At 45.6% G+C, this 20,228-nt stretch overlaps 1 protein-coding gene across 1 annotated transcript; it reads left to right on the top strand.

The window, feature by feature from the left end:
• The first annotated feature begins 12,081 nt into the window (after nucleotides 1-12,081).
• On the top strand, nucleotides 12,082-14,474 carry LOC100846806 (GATA transcription factor 12). The gene is made up of 2 exons (XM_003567060.4): nucleotides 12,082-12,696; nucleotides 13,226-14,474. Exons 1-2 carry the CDS (start codon nucleotides 12,379-12,381, stop codon nucleotides 14,105-14,107), a joined length of 1,200 nt encoding a protein of 399 aa, XP_003567108.1. The 5' UTR covers nucleotides 12,082-12,378; the 3' UTR covers nucleotides 14,108-14,474.
• Nucleotides 14,475-20,228: the final 5,754 nt, after the last annotated feature.

The following is a 20,228-nucleotide window of genomic DNA, read 5'->3' as shown; positions in this document are numbered from 1 at the left end:
TTTCAGCTTTGGCGGAGCATTCGATTTCGAAACTACATCTTGACTCCATTGCTATGGCCGTCATCGTTGAAAGATTTAGCGTTCCCCTCGCCTCCGGCCGCTGTCTTGGATACGGGGGAACCTCGGTTCCTCCTAAGAGTATCCAGAAGTGTTTGCCTATTTCACTTGTTTGGTTTCGATCAGCAACGCAATGGTGGAGGTTACGATACCGTTGCGAATAAAATATTCTGGTTCTTTCTCTACTGTGGTGGTGCCTCAATGAGCATTGCTGCGGAGTCAGAGATTTTTAATTCCCGTGGGTTTACTGTACCCGATCTTGTGGATCTTGGGTTTCTGTACTTGTTGATCCGTTTATACGTATTTGTTGAGTTTTTGTTATTGTGTCATGGTGCTTTCGTTGGTTTATCTTTTGTAATTTTGGAATACTTCACTGGTGTTCTGATGAAAATCTTGCGGTTTGACGACCTGCACGTTTAGGAGATCATTCACGGTCCAAGTACGTTCAATGCTCATGGGTTCTCATCTTTTTGGATGAACGATTCAAGAGGCTTTTCGGAACCTTTAAAAGTAGTCAGGTTCGTGCAGAGATACCAGTAACGATGTTGCTGCTACAATCTGATTGCAGTCTCTATGTTGAAGTCTCAGCAGAATTTCATGTTGCAAAGTATAATATCACGGAGAAGATGTTTTTAAGAGATTTCATTTTAATTCTTAATTATAGGAGTTACCTTGTAGATTCTAAAGTATATGATCAAAGGTTCTCGTGTTTGAATAAAGTTATAGGTTAATCTAAAAAAAAACTACATCTGACTCGATTGATCAAGTCAGTCTCTATGACTAAATGTGACTAGGTTAACGCCATACGATTTGGTGCTAAAAAACTTAGCAAGTTCGCGAGCAATCAAAATTAAAATTGGATTATTTTGGATGGCAGTGAAATCGACATTTGGAAGGTCAACGTGCCTCAGCATCCTGGACCATGGCGTTCACCCTCAAAACGTCAGTTGCTCACGAAATTGCTAAGTTTTTCATCACAAAGCTATATAATGTCAACCTAGTTGTGTTCAACTCCTGAGGCCCTGAGGCCCTGTTTGGTATTAGAGTTTTGGAAGTATTTTTAGGGTATTATCCACTCCAAATTGAAAAACATTACAAACCCCAAATGGTTGTTTGGTAGGAAGGATTTGGAGGGAATTATCCCTTGCTTCCTCAACAAAACATTCCATTTTTGTACCAAATTAAAACACTTCTCAAACTAGTGTTTAAAAAAAATTGTTTTGGGTTTTTGAGTGTTTTGGGTGAACACCCAAAACTCTCAAATACCAAAACACTAGTGACTAAAAAATACACTAACACCAAACAAGACCTGAGAGGTTAGTGTTAAGCACATGGATCAATTGGATTAAAGCCTTGCAGTAAGGTTATTTTTGCTAAACTATTAAGTAATAATTCATTTTGTCGATTTACATCATCAGATCCCAGGGAGATTGCATTGACCAATGGATAGGTAGATTTCTAACTTAATTTTAGAACAACCATTCTAAGTTCTCTTTTTACGGTGACTACCACTTCTAACTTGTTATAATCTCTCTACAAGCCTACGAGGAGCGTTCCAAAACTATGCCCTCCTTGTTAGCGGGACGATAAAAAGCAGAAATGGAAATTTAGGATTGCAGTACATGCTTTTAGGATTTCTGAATTAAAAATCATGTGATAAGACTCGGTAATGAAGAAAAAAAAATTAATGGTCTGCGCAACTTTTTGCATGCAAAAATATACTAATATCAAATAAATATATTATAAAGATATATCTAAAAAAACTAATTTAGAGTTATAGATTTTAAGAAGTATATATGATATGAAAAGAGAAACGCCTCTTGATATGGTGCTCACAATTATGTTGTAATGGTGATGCGGACACGGTTATGGCGATCTTTCACGATACCAAAAAAACAGTAAGAACAACTCAAGAACAGCCGACACAACACTCAATATTCGATGGTTGATAACTAGTTCGGTTTACAACGACGCAACCCAAACTATAATACTTGTGAACCTATGGAGAATCACAAGGGAGAATCACCAGGATCCTATCTAGATCAAAGGACATGCCTTCAATCCACACACGAAAGTTAACGCTCAACAAACACGAGTCCTCTCAGCACATACACAACCACACATGGGTGTCTACAATTCTGAAATCTGAACCTCTCTCAAGTAGAAGGGTGGGGAATACTTATACTAGGAACATCCCTCCTAGTTAGGTGTGAAAGCAACCCAAAATAAGGTTCAGAAATGTGTGGCTCTGCCTTGCAAAGGAAAAAACTTGTGGAGCCTCGCGCAGCAATTAATTCCTGGACACCTTGCATTGGAACTCTCATATCTTTTGATGTTATTGTAGCTTCCACCGTCAATGATTACCTTGCAATCTTTGTTCTTGATCTTGCAAATGGATTGAAATACATTGTGCCTTGGTCCCTTCTCAGCATCCAGAGTGTTATCACGAGCCACTTTGCGAACCATGAGATTGACACCATCTCCTCCATCTGAACTCAAAGGTGTACGGGTTTCAAATGTGCAGTGGGCTGCATCTTTCCCCTCAGTTTCAGATTCATCACATGAATCAGCAGTGGCATAACCATCTTTTGTGAGTAGCACTTTCTTCGCATTGGGACAATCCTTCATGACATGCCCTCTGCCTTTGCACGTCTGGCATTGAATATTACTAGTGCGAGAAGTAGAACCATTAGAAGACTCTACTTTTGATGGAGCTAGCTCTTTACCGGTTGATTTGTGGGTAGAAAATGCATTGGACCCACCACTCTCTTCAGCTGAACGCCTCCACTGGCTTGATGAGTTGGTATTGCTGGAACGAGCTTGGCGTTGCTTGATACATCGCTCCGCTCGGACTGCTTGGTGCACCAGTTCTTGCAGATCTTGATAAGTAACAATCTCCACCCTTTCTTGTATATTCTCATTCGGCCCATTAAAGAATCTTGCCATTGTGGCCTCCTCTATCTCATTCACCCCTGTCCGGATCATCAAGATTTCCATCTCCTTATAGTATTCATCGACACTAGAATTACCTTGGCGTAGTTGTTGCAGCCGAGTGTACAAGGTTCTAGTGAAGTGCTCTGGAACAAAGCGTCACCACAGGATGTTCTTCATCTGAGTCCATGTCTCCGGACGTCCTCCGGCACGGCACAACTGGTTCCACCAAATCAGAGCATAGCCGGTAAATTCAATAGATGCAGATCTCACCTTTTTCTCCTCCGTGAAGCGGTAACTATCAAAGATTTGATCCACACGCATCTCCCACTCCAAATAATCATCGGGCTCAGCTTTACCATCAAATGAAGGAATGACAATTTTCAGTTTACCTATACCATCATCGTCGCGGACACGGTGCACACGCCCATGATCCCTTCCTCCCATGTCAAAGCCTCCATGTGCAGCACCTCGATGGTCATGGCGAGGACGCCGAGGGGGTGATTCGTAGTAGCTCCTGGCATCGTCGGAGTGCATGCTCCGACACTCTCCTTGCCCCTCCTCAAAGTGCGGGCCCTGCTGTTCGGGGAGTTGTCGATGTCGACCACATTCAGCAAGCCCACCTCGCGGTGATGTCGGTGGAGCCAACTGACGAACAGCTTCGGTGAGGGAGTTGATGTCCCGTCGGATTGCCGTCATGTGCTTGTCCATCTCCTTCATCACATACTCACGTGTCTGCACCAGCCCCTGCACAACAGCTGGCTGCAGGCTGGGGTCGTACACCGGAAGTGGCACCTCCTCGTCCGAGAGGTTGAAGCGACCGCGCCCATAAAAGGGTTCGATCTCTGTGCTTAAATGCTAGTCCCTGGATCGACTCACTAGCACACACAGTTTCAAGATGTAATATCATAGAACAAAGGTCTCAAATATTAGAATGCAATATCCAGAATTTGAGAGTGTTTACAAACTCGCATAACCACATGGGTTAGCTGGAAATAAACGAAAAGTTCTATAGCAGAAACGAAGATACAAGAGCCACATCAACACCACAGTGGTAGCATGTTGGAATGTAGGCTCGTAACCCAAAGACCAAAACGTACCCTCACTCTTCGTCAGAACTTCATGTATCATTAAACGACGCAGCCACTAGGGTCAATACATTGAATGTATTGGCAAGATCACAATTTGATATAACAGCACCTACCAAACATGCATATTTATGGCAAGGTGGAGTTCAGGCTATTTGCGTAAAAGCTTCATTGTTTAGTCCTATCATTTTAATCAAATAGTTTTATCACTATTGGACATTGGACAGACACACCGATGCTCCTATTAAACTATGGACATTGAGTAGACACATCAATGCTCCTAAACCCAAGTTCAAACCATTCATTTTAATTAAGAAATTAGAGTGAGTGAGACTTTCCTTACAACTCCCTAACCTAGCTGCTCATAAATGTCCATGACCGCGGACACGGCTAAGTACTTAGTTTGGCACTTTTGAGAGGTTGTACACTTTACCCACAAGAAACCGATGTGTTAATCCCTTGCTGTCCTCAGGGTAGAGTAGCAACGGCATCGATTACAAGACTTTCAGAAGTAACCCCCAGACCCGTACCGAGGGACCCGCTCCCACCTACATGGCTACATCATCACGATCACCTCGGGCCCAGGTTCAAACAGCTTACTCAATCTCGACAGAGCTCATATTACCATGTGGTTGTACCGGAAGCTACTAAACAGGAAACTAGTCCAGTCTCTAGTTACCACGGGTGGCATTCCGCATTTTGCGGCGCAGGCGCTCCCATAGACATGGCTAGACGATTCATAGAAATGGACCCATAGACATGGACCTGATGCTGCATAACATCCAAAATCTCAAAGCCGTCCACCCAGGATGGTTCATTAAAATTAAGTTGTTTTGCCATACACTAAGTAAAACACAGCTTTTCTCCATAACCACGATATTATCATGATGTACTAATTTCCCCCACGATACTACCATAGCATAGCACTCAACTACAGACGATGGCAATTTGGTAGCAAGGTAATGGCACGGATAAAAACTACACTACCTGGGATTTATAGCTAGCATAGAGATACAAATAATATTCCTAATGCAACTAATGAAACATCTAGTGCATGTCAGGCCCGTCCCTAACCTCCAACCCCCGAGCCGATTTTCCCGACCATGAACCCGAGCCGTGCCCCCACGATCTCCACGCGATTTCTCCGCGACCACTCCCCCATATCCGAGTCCAAGTGCGTCAGATTGAAGCCCCCGAGTTCCTCTTCTTTTTCCCTCTCCTCTCTCGCCCAAACCACCACCGAACTGCTCTAATTTCACCGTGCCGCCTAGCCACGGTTGCCGTCGTGTGGAGCTCATCGTCGGTGACCAAAAGGTCCGCAGTCGCCACCACCCCCTTTTTCCTTCTCCCCTCCTCTTTGCGAAGCTTTTGACGCAGTTACTTTTTATTTTCGAAGCACCAAAGCTCGAGTTCGCCGTCATGCCCGAAGCACGCTGCCGGCCGCCACCGTCCCGACCACCTAGGCGTCGCCTCCGTCGCCCGCGAGGAAGAACTCCACCGCCATGAGGTTCGCCACGTCAAGCCGCACCTCCCCCACCTTGTCCGCAATCCTTGGAGCTCGGGAAATGGCGGGGAAGAAGTGGCGTGTCGTGGCGGTTCTCCTGGCGGTCAGGTTCCTCCTCGGGGTGGCCGGAGACGAGCGGTGGAGCTCGGGTTCCTGGCGGCGGCGGCGTGGAGCTTCGGTCGGGTCGGGTCGGGCGCTACAGTGCACAAGAAAAAAAAAGCGAGCGCGTCACGACGTGCGCAATGAAAAGAGGAGAAGGAAGCACCAATTAGCAGCGGCTAGAATTCACCGGTTAGTCGACGGCGACCAAGAAACACGGCGGTGTCCAAAGCTTTTCCGGCGAGCAATTTGGGCAGCCTGGCGGCGTGGAAACGGTCGAGCGAGAGAGGGGAAAGACTGCGGGGCTGAGGGGCTTTATACTAACGCGGTTAGTTGCGGGGATGGGGGTCGTGGGCGAGGAGGACGCGGGGTGGAGTCGTGGGCGTGGCGGACGTCGCCTGCGTGTGGAATTCGGTCGGCAGTTGAAGGAAGAAGGCGAAGCTGACAGGTGGGGCCCGCCTGGCAGCGGCAGCGGCTACGGCTCGGGCACGCGCGGAGTTGGGCTGCGCGTGCGGTTCGGTAAGTGGGCCGGCCCAGTAAGGGCCGGTCCGGTTCCTTTTCTTTTCTTTTCTTTTTCCCTTTTTCATTTTCTGGTTTTAAACTAAACTTTTGATTCAAAGCTCCAAATTGAGTCAAATAAAAAGCAACAAAATTTGTAAAATCATATCTTCATATGATTCAACTTTTGGGACAAAAATTCCCTCAAAATAAAATATATAAAAATACTTTTGCCTATGAAATTGACTTTAGGGCTTTAAAACTAATAAAATTTGTAGTGTTTCAAATCCAAAAACAAATACCAAAATATGGGGTAGCATAATCATGCACTAAACCATCTTTATTAACATCACCCTCATGGGTCAAAATCAAATTGGCAAAAGAAATGTAACAGGTAAGATTCAAAAGGGAAGGAAACTTTGTTATTGAATTTTTCAAAGTTTAAGTTCATGGTTTTAAATGTGGTGAAATGCAAAGGTAACATGATGCTCATGGAATGCAATGCATTACGAAAGGTTTTGGAAATTTGGGATGTTACAGAGGAGTCCATCTCGAAGGACTCCATGAACGCTGCTTGATCTCCTCGAGCCCATTGCAGCAGCAGAAAACAGCTAGTATCGTGATCAACAAAGAGCTCTGATACCACTTGATGCGGACACGGTTATGGCGATCTTTCACGATACCAAATAAACAGCAAGAACAACTCAAGAATAGCCAACACAACACTCAATATTCGATGGTGGATAACTAGTTCGGTTTACAACGACGCAACCCAAACTATAATACTTGTGAACCTATGGAGAATCACAAGGAAGAATCACCAGGATCCTATCTAGATCAAAGGACATGCCCTTCAATCCACACACGAAAGCTAACGCTCAACAAACACGAGTCCTCTCAGCACATACACAACCACACATGGGTGTCTACAACTCTGAAATCTGAACCCCTGTCAAGTAGAAGGGTGGGGAATACTTATACTAGGAACATCCCTCCTAGTTAGGTGTGAAAGCAACCCAAAATAAGGTTAAAAAACGTGTGGCTCTGCCTTGGAAAGGAGAAAACTTGTGGAGCCTCGCGCAGCAATTAATTCCTGGACACCTTGCATTGGAACTCTCATATCTATTGACTTAGGCCTTCAAATCATGCTCCTTTGTTGCGCCTGCAAGCTGACTTCAAATACTAGTTATTATTGCCTTCCACTCATGCTGGACCCTTCCGGAATGGTGTGGAAAGAGATGGAAACTTGGAGCACGAAATCTGAAGTGGTATCTCTCCAATGTAGACAATTGTGGTATCCTCCTTTCGCTTTTCTAGCAATGTGACATCGGTAAGAACATGGTTTGCGACATTATCTTCTTTGATCATTACCTGTGCCGTATCTAATGGTCTCTTTTACGGTTTTTCTATAAAAAAAAGTATAATATGAAAATACAGACTTAGTCAAAAATCGACTTCTGGAAGAGCGCTAACCTCAGAGGCATCTAAGGGTTATAACTTATAATGGAGACTTTACTGTGGAACCACAACGCCTGGTCTCCATATTGGCCTCTGGCTTTGTTTGTTGTTTGACTTCCAGTGCCAATGGTACCAAGTACTCGGCGAGAGCTACACACGAAACTGTTTGATTCAAGCAGAACCTGATTGATGAATTCCATCGGCAGTGGCCAGAACATGGGCGTGAGCACCCCCTAGCACGCAAATACGAATAGTACGCATGGCGTGTCACCAAAGGCGCGCGACAAACTCCATGTTCAGTAGCACCAATACGTGCGCATTCGTGGAGGCATCGCAAAACATTTGAATTTTTTAAATATTTATGGATCGCACACGTATGCAAGCTACTCTACCTAGTAGGGTCTCTTTTCTCGTTTAGGGCAGGCACGCTAGCTACAACAGTGTACGGTGGGCTCAGGTTGGGTATACGTTGTGATGGGAAAACACAGCACAATTTGAACTTGTCGATCATCTCGAGGATTATGTATCGGTTTGTCTTTCACACGTAGTACATTCAGACGGCCAGCTGGTACATATACCCAATCCGACTATCCGAGGGGCGAGGGATCAACGCACATGCAATGCAATGCAAATATGCGAAGCGAGTGAACTCTAGGGCTCGGTCTTTTTTCGCTTGTACTCGTTCCGTCCAACGTTATATTCATATTATATTAAATAATTTTTTATTGCATGTAGCTAGACGTTTTTTATAGATACATTCATATTTGGATAAATTTGATTCACTTAATATGAGACGAAAGGAATATAAGACGACGAAGTAGGATCAACGAATTCGCAAGACTGTAACTCGTCCATGCACGTCGGCCACGTGCGGGTGAAGCGACGGCGAAGGCGACGAGCGTCTGGCTGGCTTTCGGAGCCGAAAGACGTCCTGCATCTTGCCACGTACTCACTCCGTCCTGCATCCATGCAGGTCTCACTTATTTTGAGACGATGGAGTAGAATTGACTGTCCCAGCCCACGAGCCGCACGATGTTACGACACTGTCCCACCAGGCCAGCGGCCGTACGCCTACTGTCACGTGACGAGTGGACTTAATCATAATTGGGCCGAGAGGCCGGGATCGTGGATGGCACCTAAATTAGTTTGGGCCATTTTATTTTTCGCTACAAAGTTTGGGCCATCTTTATAGACACCACAAACTGGAACCAAAAAACTCAAATACGTATCTCGTTCCATTTCGCTCTATCAAAATTCCCTAACGAAAAGAAATGGGACGAACATGTGAGAGAACGTTAAAAGGTTACATGAAAAGGAAGGGAAAAGAGAAGCAAGGATTTCAGCTCTGTCCCCCATACATCCCAGTATCCCACACACTTTTGCCGTTGTGGACTCTCGTACGTAGCAATGGATGGATAGCTTCTCCTTTCCTTTCAACCCAAGCAAAATAGTTGGAAAGCTGAGCTGCCATCATAATATTTTGGGGAAAGCAAATGTAGCGCCTTGATGTTCGCGTACAATCAAAAAGCTGTTGGCTTCTCTTCCAGACTGTAGAGTGGTGCGACCAGTTCTTTTTCACGTTGACTACTTATTGCTGCGAATCTATTTAAAAGCACGCACAAATTAGAGAGAGCAGAAATTCTCATAGAATGTAAAGTTATTAGTCTCATGAACCTATCAGCGGGATCGCAACAAGTACATCTATGTATCTGTGATTGTAATTAAGGCACAGTCGGTAAATCCAGGGAGCAAATGAGATCCTGCGAATGCTCCACTTCTAGTTTGACTGAGAACAAGAAATGGACCATTCGCGGGATCCGCTTGCATCCATGGGTGAATCCCCTAATCAGTTTATTACCAATAGATGTTCACAACTATATCCAAAACAAATCAAAATTGACACGTCATCGGAACTACGCTCAAATAGAGCACAACCCTGTAGATCTTCGCATTTGTATCTAAGCATATCACACCTGGCCGATTTGCATCATTCCATCGAAAGAAATTGGGACTTTATATCTTCGTAACTTTACTTAAACATACCAAAGCCGATAAATTAACATAAGAGTTTCCCAACTTAGGAGCCTTTGTAATTTAGAGTTGTAGACGGAACCAAAATGCGTCATTTGTTGGTTCCATTAATTTAGGATTCCAAATTATCTTCTGTTACATATACATTTGATGGTATCAACTCATTTTGGTTCCATCTAGAACTCTAAATTGGTTTTATTGATTCTATATGATCGTAGAGTTGCAGACGGAACCAAAATGACGTGCAGCAATGTCTAAACAACTATAGCGGGATCGATTTGTAATCACCCAAGGATTTTTATAATTGACTGTAAGCTTTCCAAACTAGTCACGGCGTGAAAAGAATATGATTAATTGTGATTAGTTAGGTTTCTATGACCTGTTCAGCACACAACCATTGAAACAATCTAACTAAGATGTTGGATTTGGCCAATTGGATGACTGAGATCTTTTGGAGTTGTATAGATAAAAACAACATACACCAATAAATGAGTCAGAAACATATCTCCAACCTCTTATGCGATAATCTAATATCTAATTAAAGTAGCAGAAATTCTATGGCGTAGATTGTTTCAAAGTAATCATACGGCTGAGGATAAATCATGCTTGAACATAATCTAAAATCTTATTGGGATGCCATACGTGTTGGTCCAAAATCAATCAATTAGTATTGTAGTAGGAGCCACTGAGTACGATGCGTGTACGTGTTGAGTCCGAAATGTACACCGATTAAGAACTTTGAAACAATCTACACCATATAATTTCTGCTAGTTTAATTAGATATTGGATTAGCTATTAGAAACTATGCGGTGTAGATACTATGTGTAGCGGATGAAAAAACATGTCTAGCAAGCACATTCGCCTTACATAAATCCGCATATGCACTGCCACGCGAATCCATGCATGCTTCAACATCCGCTTTCCAGTGACAGCATGCCCGCAAGAAAATGTCAGTCGGAAGCCAAACTACCATAGATGTACCGAAATCCACGACCACGACCGTAAGCTGGAGGACACCCAAATATCTCTCACTACCCGACGCCAGAAGCAACAAACATCACCAGAAACAACATGACAAAATAAGAGAGATTTCGTGTCAAACGTAAAAGGTAATCGGAAAAGTCATAGAGGCCAATGGATGATGGCCCTAATAGATACAAATTGGGTTGGATAAAATTAATGCTTAATTAGTGCATCATCCGTACAAAAAAATTAAGGATAATTTTTTTAACGTATATAATAAATGTCTAAAATTAAACTTTTCGGATATCTAAAATAGACGCAACAAAATCACATACGTTGCCAATAGAAGCTCAATACTTTTGTATTTCACAAGTTATTAATAAAATATGTAATGACTACCTAATCTATAGTATGTCATGAACTTAAGCCCATCTAAGTATTCAGATCATTTAGTCTTATCGTTCAGAAGATTCATAGCAACAAAAACAAACGAAGAACTATATATTTTGATAGATAAAAATATAAAAGAACTAATATTTCATAAATAAAAGAATTTCAAATACAATACATCTAAATTGCAATATATAATGAATCTATTAGCTAGGAAACAAAACATAAAAATATCATTTAATTATAAAAGTCTGCACGGCCACCGTGCTAGTTACTATGGAGTCGAGGGTGTAGCCAGATTGGCGAAGTGCAAAGAAAAACTGTTAAAACCAAACGCGACTATAGCAACCAATTCAACGCAATGCCCCCCAAAAAAAACCAATGCAACACAATGCATTGAGAATTTTACTGCAACGTTCAATCAACAATCAAGTTATTGTTCGAATAGAATTCCGCAAAATTCTCATGGTAATCTCTCAAATTATCAGCTGCATTGCATACATTAAAAAGTGTATATGTACTGTACATGATTTGTATCCTCCTAGAACAACATCTCATCTGAATCCGTTCAGCCGCCCTTAAGGCCCTAAGCAGTGTTTGTTAACCCTCTACTACTTTCTCTGCTCGCCGTTTCTCATTCGCAGATAAAACAGCCACTGCTATCCTGGCTGGGGGCAGTTTGGGGCGTACGTCTCAGCCATGTACAGTACAAAACGGAAGCTTCCCATCAGCTGGCTCGACGGAAACGGCGTAGTCGAACGAACCGCAATCAGTTTGGGATTAAGACTTCATTTTTCTACCCCCGACGTGAAACTCTCCTCCAGCTGGTGCTTCTCAGTTCTCAGGAGGCGCGGGTAGCCAGCAAAGAATATGCGTACATACTAACTTGACCGCCACGAGCATATACCGTAAATAGGTTTGGATTACAGGGGCTAGATTTGGAGTAACTTTCGAATTTGAAGTTTTACTGCTAAGTAGTAGTGGTGTCTTGTAGTACTACTGGGGTGGAGAGCGGCCGGGACGGTGGTGGCTCAGCCGCTCAGTGTGGCTGTCTCGCTTTATTTACTCCTTAAGAATCGTTCCCTTCAGCTGACCTCCTCTTCCGTCTCTCCGCGCTCCAGCTGCACGCCAATTAAACCCTACTCTCTCTGACTCTCCCTTCTCTCTCTCTCCCCGCTTTGCGTTATCTCCGCTGCTGCCGTGCCGCCCCCCTCGCGCACACGCAGAAAACGAACGAACGAACGAACGAACAAACAAAAAGCGCCGAGTAACGCAGAGCCGCAGATAGAATTGTCTAGTGCCGAGACCGCTCTCGCGGTGTGCGGCGCGGCTTAGAGCTACCGAGAGAGAGAGTCCGAGATGGAGGCGACGGCGCCGCCCGAGTACGACGGCTACTACGGCCGCGACAAGAAGGCCGTCGTCGCCTGCGCTGGGGACCACTTCGTCGTGGACGACCTCCTCGCGCTGCCGGCCTGCGACGACGACGACGAGGAAGGGGACGGGGGCGAGGCGTTCCTGGCCGTCGACACCCAGCAGCTGCCCCCCGCCAAGGAGGAGGGCGGCGGCGGCTTCGGGAACGCGTCGGGTGACTCCTCCACCGTCACGGCCCTCGAAAGCTGCACCAACTCCTTCTCCGGCCTTGCCGACGGCGACTTCTCCGGCGGCCTGTGCGAGCCGGTAATTGAAAATTCTTTCATTCTTCTTCTCCCCGTGCGTGTCAACTAAGCACCTTTTAGAGTTTAGACGCGTCAAACATTGTTTCGTCACTATCTTCCTCCGTAAATTCGTCTGAATTCTTCTGTTTTCAGTTTGCTCAAGTGACCGAATTTCTTTCCGTACTGCACGAGAGAAATGGAAATGCATAATTGCATATACGATTTTCCTTTAGGAGAGCGATGTTACAAGATTCCACAATATTGCCATTAAACCACTCCAAAATTATCGTGCAGAGAAACTCGACTTCAGTTTTTTTGTCGCGGAGTAACAAATTGGAAACAGCTGCCCCGCATAAATAGTGTACTAATAATACCAAAAATAGCAGCTTTCAAATTCAACGCTTGAGTCTGGAGTCTGGACTGGACACTCCCGTGCATGCACACACAAGAATTCTGTTAATTTTCCAAAGTTTGTTTTAGCTCATAAAAGCCTCCGATTAATCAAGCACATGCATGAGCAACTGCTAAACTTGCTGTGAATTATGGCGCAGTACGACCAACTGGCGGACCTGGAATGGCTGTCGAACTACATGGGCGAGGGCGAGGAGGCCTTCGCCAGCGAGGACCTCCAGAAGCTGCAGCTCATCTCCGGCATCCCTTCCGGCGGCTTCTCCTCGGCGGGCGCACGGCCGCCTGCCCCCGCGGCCCAGGCGGCGGCGGCGGCCCAGCAGCCCACCATGTTCCTGCCGGAGGCCCCCGTCCCCGTCCCCGCCAAGGCACGTAGCAAGCGCTCCCGCGCCGCGGCAGGCAACTGGTCGTCCCGCCTGCTCGTGCTCCCGCCGGCGCCGGCCTCCCCGCCGTCCCCAGCTTCCATGGCCATCTCGCCCGCGGAGTCCGGCGTCTCGGGCGCCGCCCAGGCGTTCCACGTGAAGAAGCCGTCGTCGAAGCCGGCCAAGAAGAAGGACGCGCCGCAGGCGCTGGCGCCGACGAGCGCGCCTGGCACGCCCACGGGCGTGTCGGCGGCGGCGAGCGAAGGGAGGCGGTGCCTGCACTGCGAGACTGACAAGACCCCGCAGTGGAGGACGGGGCCCATGGGCCCCAAGACGCTGTGCAACGCGTGCGGGGTGCGGTTCAAGTCGGGCCGGCTGGTCCCCGAGTACCGGCCCGCCGCGAGCCCCACGTTCGTCACCTCCAAGCACTCCAACTCCCACCGCAAGGTGCTGGAGCTGCGCCGGCAGAGGGACATGCACCACCATCATCACGGCGGCCAGCAGCAGCAGCAGCAGCCCCCGCAGCACGTCGTCACCGGGAGCCTGATGCACATGCAGAGCCCGCTGCTGTTCGACGGGCCGTCGGCCCCGCCCATCGTCGCCGCCGGCGACGACTTCTTGCTCCACCACCGCTCGGCGACGGATTACCGGCAGTTCATGTAGGTGAATGTGGTACTGTGCTAGAACTGATCAGTTAGCCAAGGAATAAAGTAAAGCTGCAGCAGCTGAAATGCCCGAGAATTCCGAAAAATCGGAAGAACTACAGACTCTATTTTCTCTTTAGGACTACTCCTTTTCTCAGTTTTTCTCTTTGGTTTGCTTAGCATGTGTGCTTTTGCTCAGCTCGAAATTTTCGTGTCGATTTTGTTTTTTTTATCATGTTCAGCTTAATTTTAGTTCACTCCTAATTACCCCTTAGAGACTAATTCTAGGGACCGGATGTTTTTCTTTCTTTTCTAGCATCTTGTAATACTCCGTTCAGGTCTTCTCGAGAACCTAGTAAAATATGAAAACGAGCTGATTTTCTTTTCGCCTCGTCGTTTTGAGACAATTCCGTTGATGCGATCTCAAGCACATGCATCTACCATGGTAGTAATACTCCAGTACTAATTAAGGACGATTCTCTTCAGCTAGCGTCAGCCATGGCACGCTGTTGCATCAGGCGTGCCAGTGCGTGCGTCGTCCATGTCACAGATGTTGTGTGCGCAACCAAACAAGCAAATTTAAGCCGTAGCGCAAGAGGGCACGAGACTGCCATTGCCCACCCACGGTTCGTCGGAACTCGCACGTGATCGTTAGAATCTCGCGTGAAAAACTAACATATGATTCTACCCTCTAAAATTGTGGGATCCAATCAGATCGCCCTTCCACGCTGTAAAACTTTGGTCCGGCCTTTTTGCTGTTGGTGTTGGTGGTGGCACATATTGTTGGGTACAAGTACTAGCAGTACCAACTTGGGTTCATCATTGCGCTAGCTGCACCTCGCGCGGGTACCACCTGCCGTGGATTTCCGGATAAGCAAATTTACATGCCCTGCAAACCTGCATTGCCCTTGCCAACCAAACTGGCCAAGTGAAGCTTCGTTTTACCTTGGCGTACGTACGTAACTAAAACTGACGACTGTCAGGAGTCAGAAAGCGCAGCCGCAGGACAGAACAGGCCAGACAAAGCATGCAGGCTGCCGTACGCAAGCCACGCTGGCGTATTATTATCAGCACTCCATAAAAAGAACTGGACGTTTGTCTTTTAGCGTACTACTAACAAGCTCACCACCGGCTCTCAGAGAAACGTGAAGTTTACCGCGTGGATTTTACCCGGCTGGCTGGCTCTGAGACATTGAATGCAGGTGGCGAAGTAGTGGGAGCGGTAATCCGATCTCCGTAGCAGCGGAAATGCGAGCGCATGTTGGCGCCCGGAACGTATCAGGCGGGGACAAGTGGAGGAGTTGTATAAAAATGGGCGTCGTGCTCGATCGGGGCGGCATGCAGGGCGCCCGGCGACGCGCGGAGGCGCTCACATGGGGAGGGTGGCGATGGCAATAGAGAAACCCGAGATAGAGGAGAGAGAGAAGAGGAATGACGCAGTAGAATACTCGTAGTACTGGTACGAGCGAAAGGAGGTCTGAATTCTGACGGAGCGCGGAGTACAATATTTGCGTTGGCCCGGGCGTTCCTCGTGATCCCAGACATGCAGGCAGGGAGGCAGGCGTTGGCGATCCAAATGGAACAAACGATATTCCACTATGCCATTGCCATCGGGTGCTGTACTTTACGCTACTGGAGTACTACTACCCGCGTCAATCCGGTTTGACAAGCGTGACAAAATTTTACGGTTGAATTATGCTCCCGGTGTTGGAGTTTGTACGCACTCTCTGCTGGCCTCGGTAGCACAAACTATATATCGTGCCTTGGTTTTACCAGCATGCATGGTGATTTTGCTAGGAAGCCATATATAGCTACCAGCATTGGACGCACAATGTATTGTATCTGTCTGCTCGATGCATAGTCTACGGAGAACAAGATTGCACGGATCAAAGCTGGGCTTTGCGCATCTTCGATATGCACGGACGTACGTGTGCTGGCTGGCTGCTCCGTGCGTGCCTACATACATGGTCAATGCCACGGCACCTCCAAATATACTACTGACCAGCCAGAGTGGTGCTGATCAGTAGTTTGGTTAGTATCGGCAAAAGGCCCGGGCAAGATCGATCGAGGGGATCAAATTTAAGAGTAGATAAGTGCACAGATTCGTCGGGGAATTAAGTAAGCGCGAGAGGGCGCGTGCAAACCGGGCAAGCGTAGTGGGGTGTGTCGACGACTCACATCACATGCATGCGCCGTGGCCGGCCGGGGGGGAGCGCTGCCGTGGGCTTTTGTTGGGGGGTAACGTGCTTGGCCCCCGTGCATGCATGCAGCTGCTAGCTCTTGCCTCCACCGCTCGGTCGCCGGCGAGTGAGGTGAACAGTGCGGCTCACGACTCCCGGCACGTGCGGGCACGTGGGCGTGCGTGAGAGCACCCACCACCATGCACCGGCCCTCCGGGGCCGGCTTTTCGTGGGGCCGTGCCGGTGAGAACTGACTCAACTGAGAAGCTATAGGCAGATGCATGCATGCGCTTGCCCCGGCACTGCAGGCAAGAACCGCTGAGTGAGCTTTGCCATACATATCAGCATATACCGCCACCGCCAAAGTTGATTGCCGTAATTACGCCTAGCTATCTGCTTCGAGTTCCTGCTGCCTGCCGGTCGGCCTAACCTGCATGCTTTTCGAGGGGATGATCTCTGATTCATTATCGAACTTTTTTACTTACGTACTCTCCCCGTTCCAGAAAACAACGAAAAGATAGGATTTTTACTTCAGTTTTACAGTCCAGATACGACCGTAAACCGGACGCACACTTTTGCTCGATCTTTCTGTAAGCAAAATTAGGGTCAGTGTAACCCGCAAGGAAGAGTTCCCGTGATTGATCGATTTTGGAGTGGAATGACCTTTTCCTGGAAAAACCGATATGTTCAGAGAGGCACTGTACACGATAGCACAGGAAACAGACGCTTGCTTCGCTTCGGATGAGAAAAAGGCTCTGTAAAAGTCTCACGCGTAGCAACATATACATCCTTCCCCTAGTTCCACCGATGCACGTGACGTGCGTGCACCCTTTTCGTTTCATCCGGGGAAAGATGAACCGTTGCCGCACTCCTCAGCTCGATAGTTACTTGAGGAGATCTCTTACTTGAGTTGCTCTCCTTCTGTTTAAAATGTAATAGTAACAAATTAACAATTGGTCAAAATCATGTAAAACAGAAACTGCCCCCGTGTGGCGACCCCCGTCGCCCACCTTCGGCTCCTCCTCGCTATAAATACGTCCGTTTTAGATAAATTTGAGTCACTTAATACGAGGAAGGAAGTATCAGAAGGGGCGACTGATTAAACCACATAAACGAGACCTTGAGAGGACAAGGGAAGAAAATACTGATATTTATGCGGTCAGGACAGCGAGCATATGCATTCGAGAGTTCTTTTCGGTTTCCACAACGATTCAAGGCATTATATGAAATGAAGCTACTGCTCACCCGTTGAAATAAGCATTTATAGGTATCCACTGAAACAAGTGAAAGGAAACGGAGATCATATATCATATAAGTATTGAGTCTAATGCCAATCTCACACAAAAAATATCTCCTCAGAATTCACAATTGGTTCATTTGAACAAATTTTCTCTGTACTTTTATTTACCACACCTGACCTTTTTTCTCTTGCCTTTTTAAAGGGAAGACCGAAGACCTTTTGGTCTTACTGGAGGCGGCAGGAGATGATGGGCCAAATTAATCGTACCAAGCTTAAATAACCGAATTAGTTCCACTCGCCTGTTCGCTCAAAAAAAAAAAGTTCCACTCGCCTCTCTCGTTCATGGCCCATCTGATCTAAAGGCCTGATCTTGCTCACGGGCCATGCTCTTTCTTCGGTTCATGGCCTACTTACACTGTTGCGCGCAGCTTGATCAACACCTAGTATCTAATTTTGTTGTTTCTTCTTATTAGGTTTGTGTGTTATGGACCCTAGAGATGCGTTGTCTAGAGTTTTATTGTCTTGGACCCGTCTTCGTCTTGGTGTAGGTGCCGCGATCTATACCGTGGAGTCATTGATTCTTGTGGCTCATCTTTGATGTTTTTGTTCTTTTTCTCCTCGATTCATTGATGAGGCATTGGTTAGACAACTTTTTTCACGAGTCATGTCCATGATGAGCTCATTCCACTGCTTGAAGTGGGCAGCTCATGCGGCTTTTTAAACTCTACGAGATTAGCTTAATTTGTATAAATATGGTGTTTTTCGATTTCATCACCGAGTACGCGAAAGGACGTAGAGACGCGTAAAGCGGATATAAAGGCGTTGATTTCCAGGTCTATGATATGGCTTTAGTCTTGCCGAGTAACTTCATTGTTTGTGTTTATTTCTATTGTGTCGATCTACTGTATTTTCTTTCATGAATCAATAAAACAAGCAGAGTAATTCATTGTTGTGAAAGAAAAAACTTGCACATGTTCCTACGTAAAATCGAAGAAAGAATGTCCTTAAAGAAACACAACTGATTAACTCTTTTAACATAAGCTGATTAAATGCTACTCCCTCCGTTCCTAATGTAAGAAGTCCTATCTTTGTCTTAAGTCAAAATTTTAAAGTTTGATCAAATTTATAAAAAAAATGTCAACATCTAGAATACCAAATATGTATACTATGAAAATATGGGTATGTTTGGTTTAACCCCAAACTTGCCATACCAAAAATTTGGTTAGTCAAATAATTGGTTATGATTTACTAACCTATGAGCTGGCCAACTTTGATAAATAAAATGTACTACTCCCTCCGGCCGGAATTACTTGTCGTTGATTTAGTACAACTTTGTACTCCCTCTGATTCTAAATTGTTGTCGAAATATTACATGTATCTGGATGATTTTTAAGAATTGATACATCCATATTTGGGCAAATTTGAGTCAAAAATTTAGGATCAGAGGGAGTACTAAATATGAGACAAGTAATTCCGGCCGGGAGGAGTACAAGAGTTGGCTAAAAAGCATTGTCTTGACAAATAGTTGGCAACCATCCAAACAAATGCCAAAGTTTGGTCAATGACAAAAAAATTGGCATGTTATCTTTTGGCAAAGCCAAACACACCATATATATCATGATGGATCTAATAAATTATTTTGTAGTCGTAAATGTTCATAACTTTTTTTATAAAATTGATTAAAATTTAAGAAACTAGCAAGGTAACGCGCGGGAAACGCCTTCATAATTCATAATTTTTTTTGGTTTTTGGCGCATATACATATTTCTATTTTATTTTAAAAACGCTTATCAATTTGTGAAGTCACAATAGCCATATCCTCCATGCATTTCGGTGACTCTTCACCATATGTCATTGACATGACGTCTTGACTAATGTTTTCATAACTCGTCAAAATAAAAATGTATCTATCTCCCAAAACCTAGTTGTTTATGTTCCAAAAAAGCATTTCCGCTCCACTGCTTCCCGCAGACGTTGCGAAGGTCCCCTCCTCCCCCGTTTGCCACTACGGTAGGAGGGGTGGGACTGTGACCTGCGTTGAGGGGTGGTATAGTTAGGTTTCTTAGAGTTAGTTTTGGTTCCTCGGCTGCGACGCTATGGTGGATATCGCGATGCCATGCGGTTTAAGAATTATGTTTCCTCGACTAATGATCCACCTCATCAGTGACGATCTCGTTGGCGGCGACTCTTCTAAAATAGTGGATTTGTTTCTGTGTCTTCGTGTTTTGTACATACTATTCTTGTATGTGTGCATTTTCTCTGATCGGCGAGGTTCGGCCAACTTCGGCTTCGCCTCGGAACCAGTAAGTTTAGGTCTCAACTAATTTGATTGGCCGAATCTAAGAACGGTCTGCTTCTCAGATCAATATCGAAGGCGTCTTCTGGCTCAGACCGGTTACTTTCTGGCTGCTACGTCAAAAACATTGTCATACCTTCGACGTGGTTTGGAAGTGCGGAGTCATTTTCCTCATGGAGTTGTGTAATTTTATTTTTATCCAATTGAATATAGTACTGTAACAGTTGATTGCTTTAATATATGACATTTTCCTTTCGCAAATAGAAAAATGGTTGCCAGAACACAGGTCGAATGAATTTGAGCCTTTATCTATTAGACAGAAAAGTTGTTTCGCTACCGTGAATTTTGTTTCTGTTAGTGTCAAGAAAATACGCTTTATGATCAATCAGAATGTTTTCTTTTATCAATCAAACATAATGTTTCC

The sequence above is a fragment of the Brachypodium distachyon genome, chromosome 2 (assembly GCF_000005505.3).
Source record: "Brachypodium distachyon strain Bd21 chromosome 2, Brachypodium_distachyon_v3.0, whole genome shotgun sequence".
Taxonomy (NCBI): domain Eukaryota; kingdom Viridiplantae; phylum Streptophyta; class Magnoliopsida; order Poales; family Poaceae; genus Brachypodium; species Brachypodium distachyon.
The sequence above is the reverse complement of the archived record's forward strand: the minus strand, read 5'-3'. Positions and strand labels throughout refer to the sequence as shown.

Excerpts from the sequence above, each read along its gene's own strand:
- LOC100846806 (XM_003567060.4), top strand. The coding sequence starts at position 12,379 with ATGGAGGCGACGGCGCCGCCCGAGTACGACGGCTACTACGGCCGCGAC. Across the intron at positions 12,697-13,225 it reads CCGGCGGCCTGTGCGAGCCG|TACGACCAACTGGCGGACCT; the intron begins GTAATTGAAAAT and ends ATTATGGCGCAG.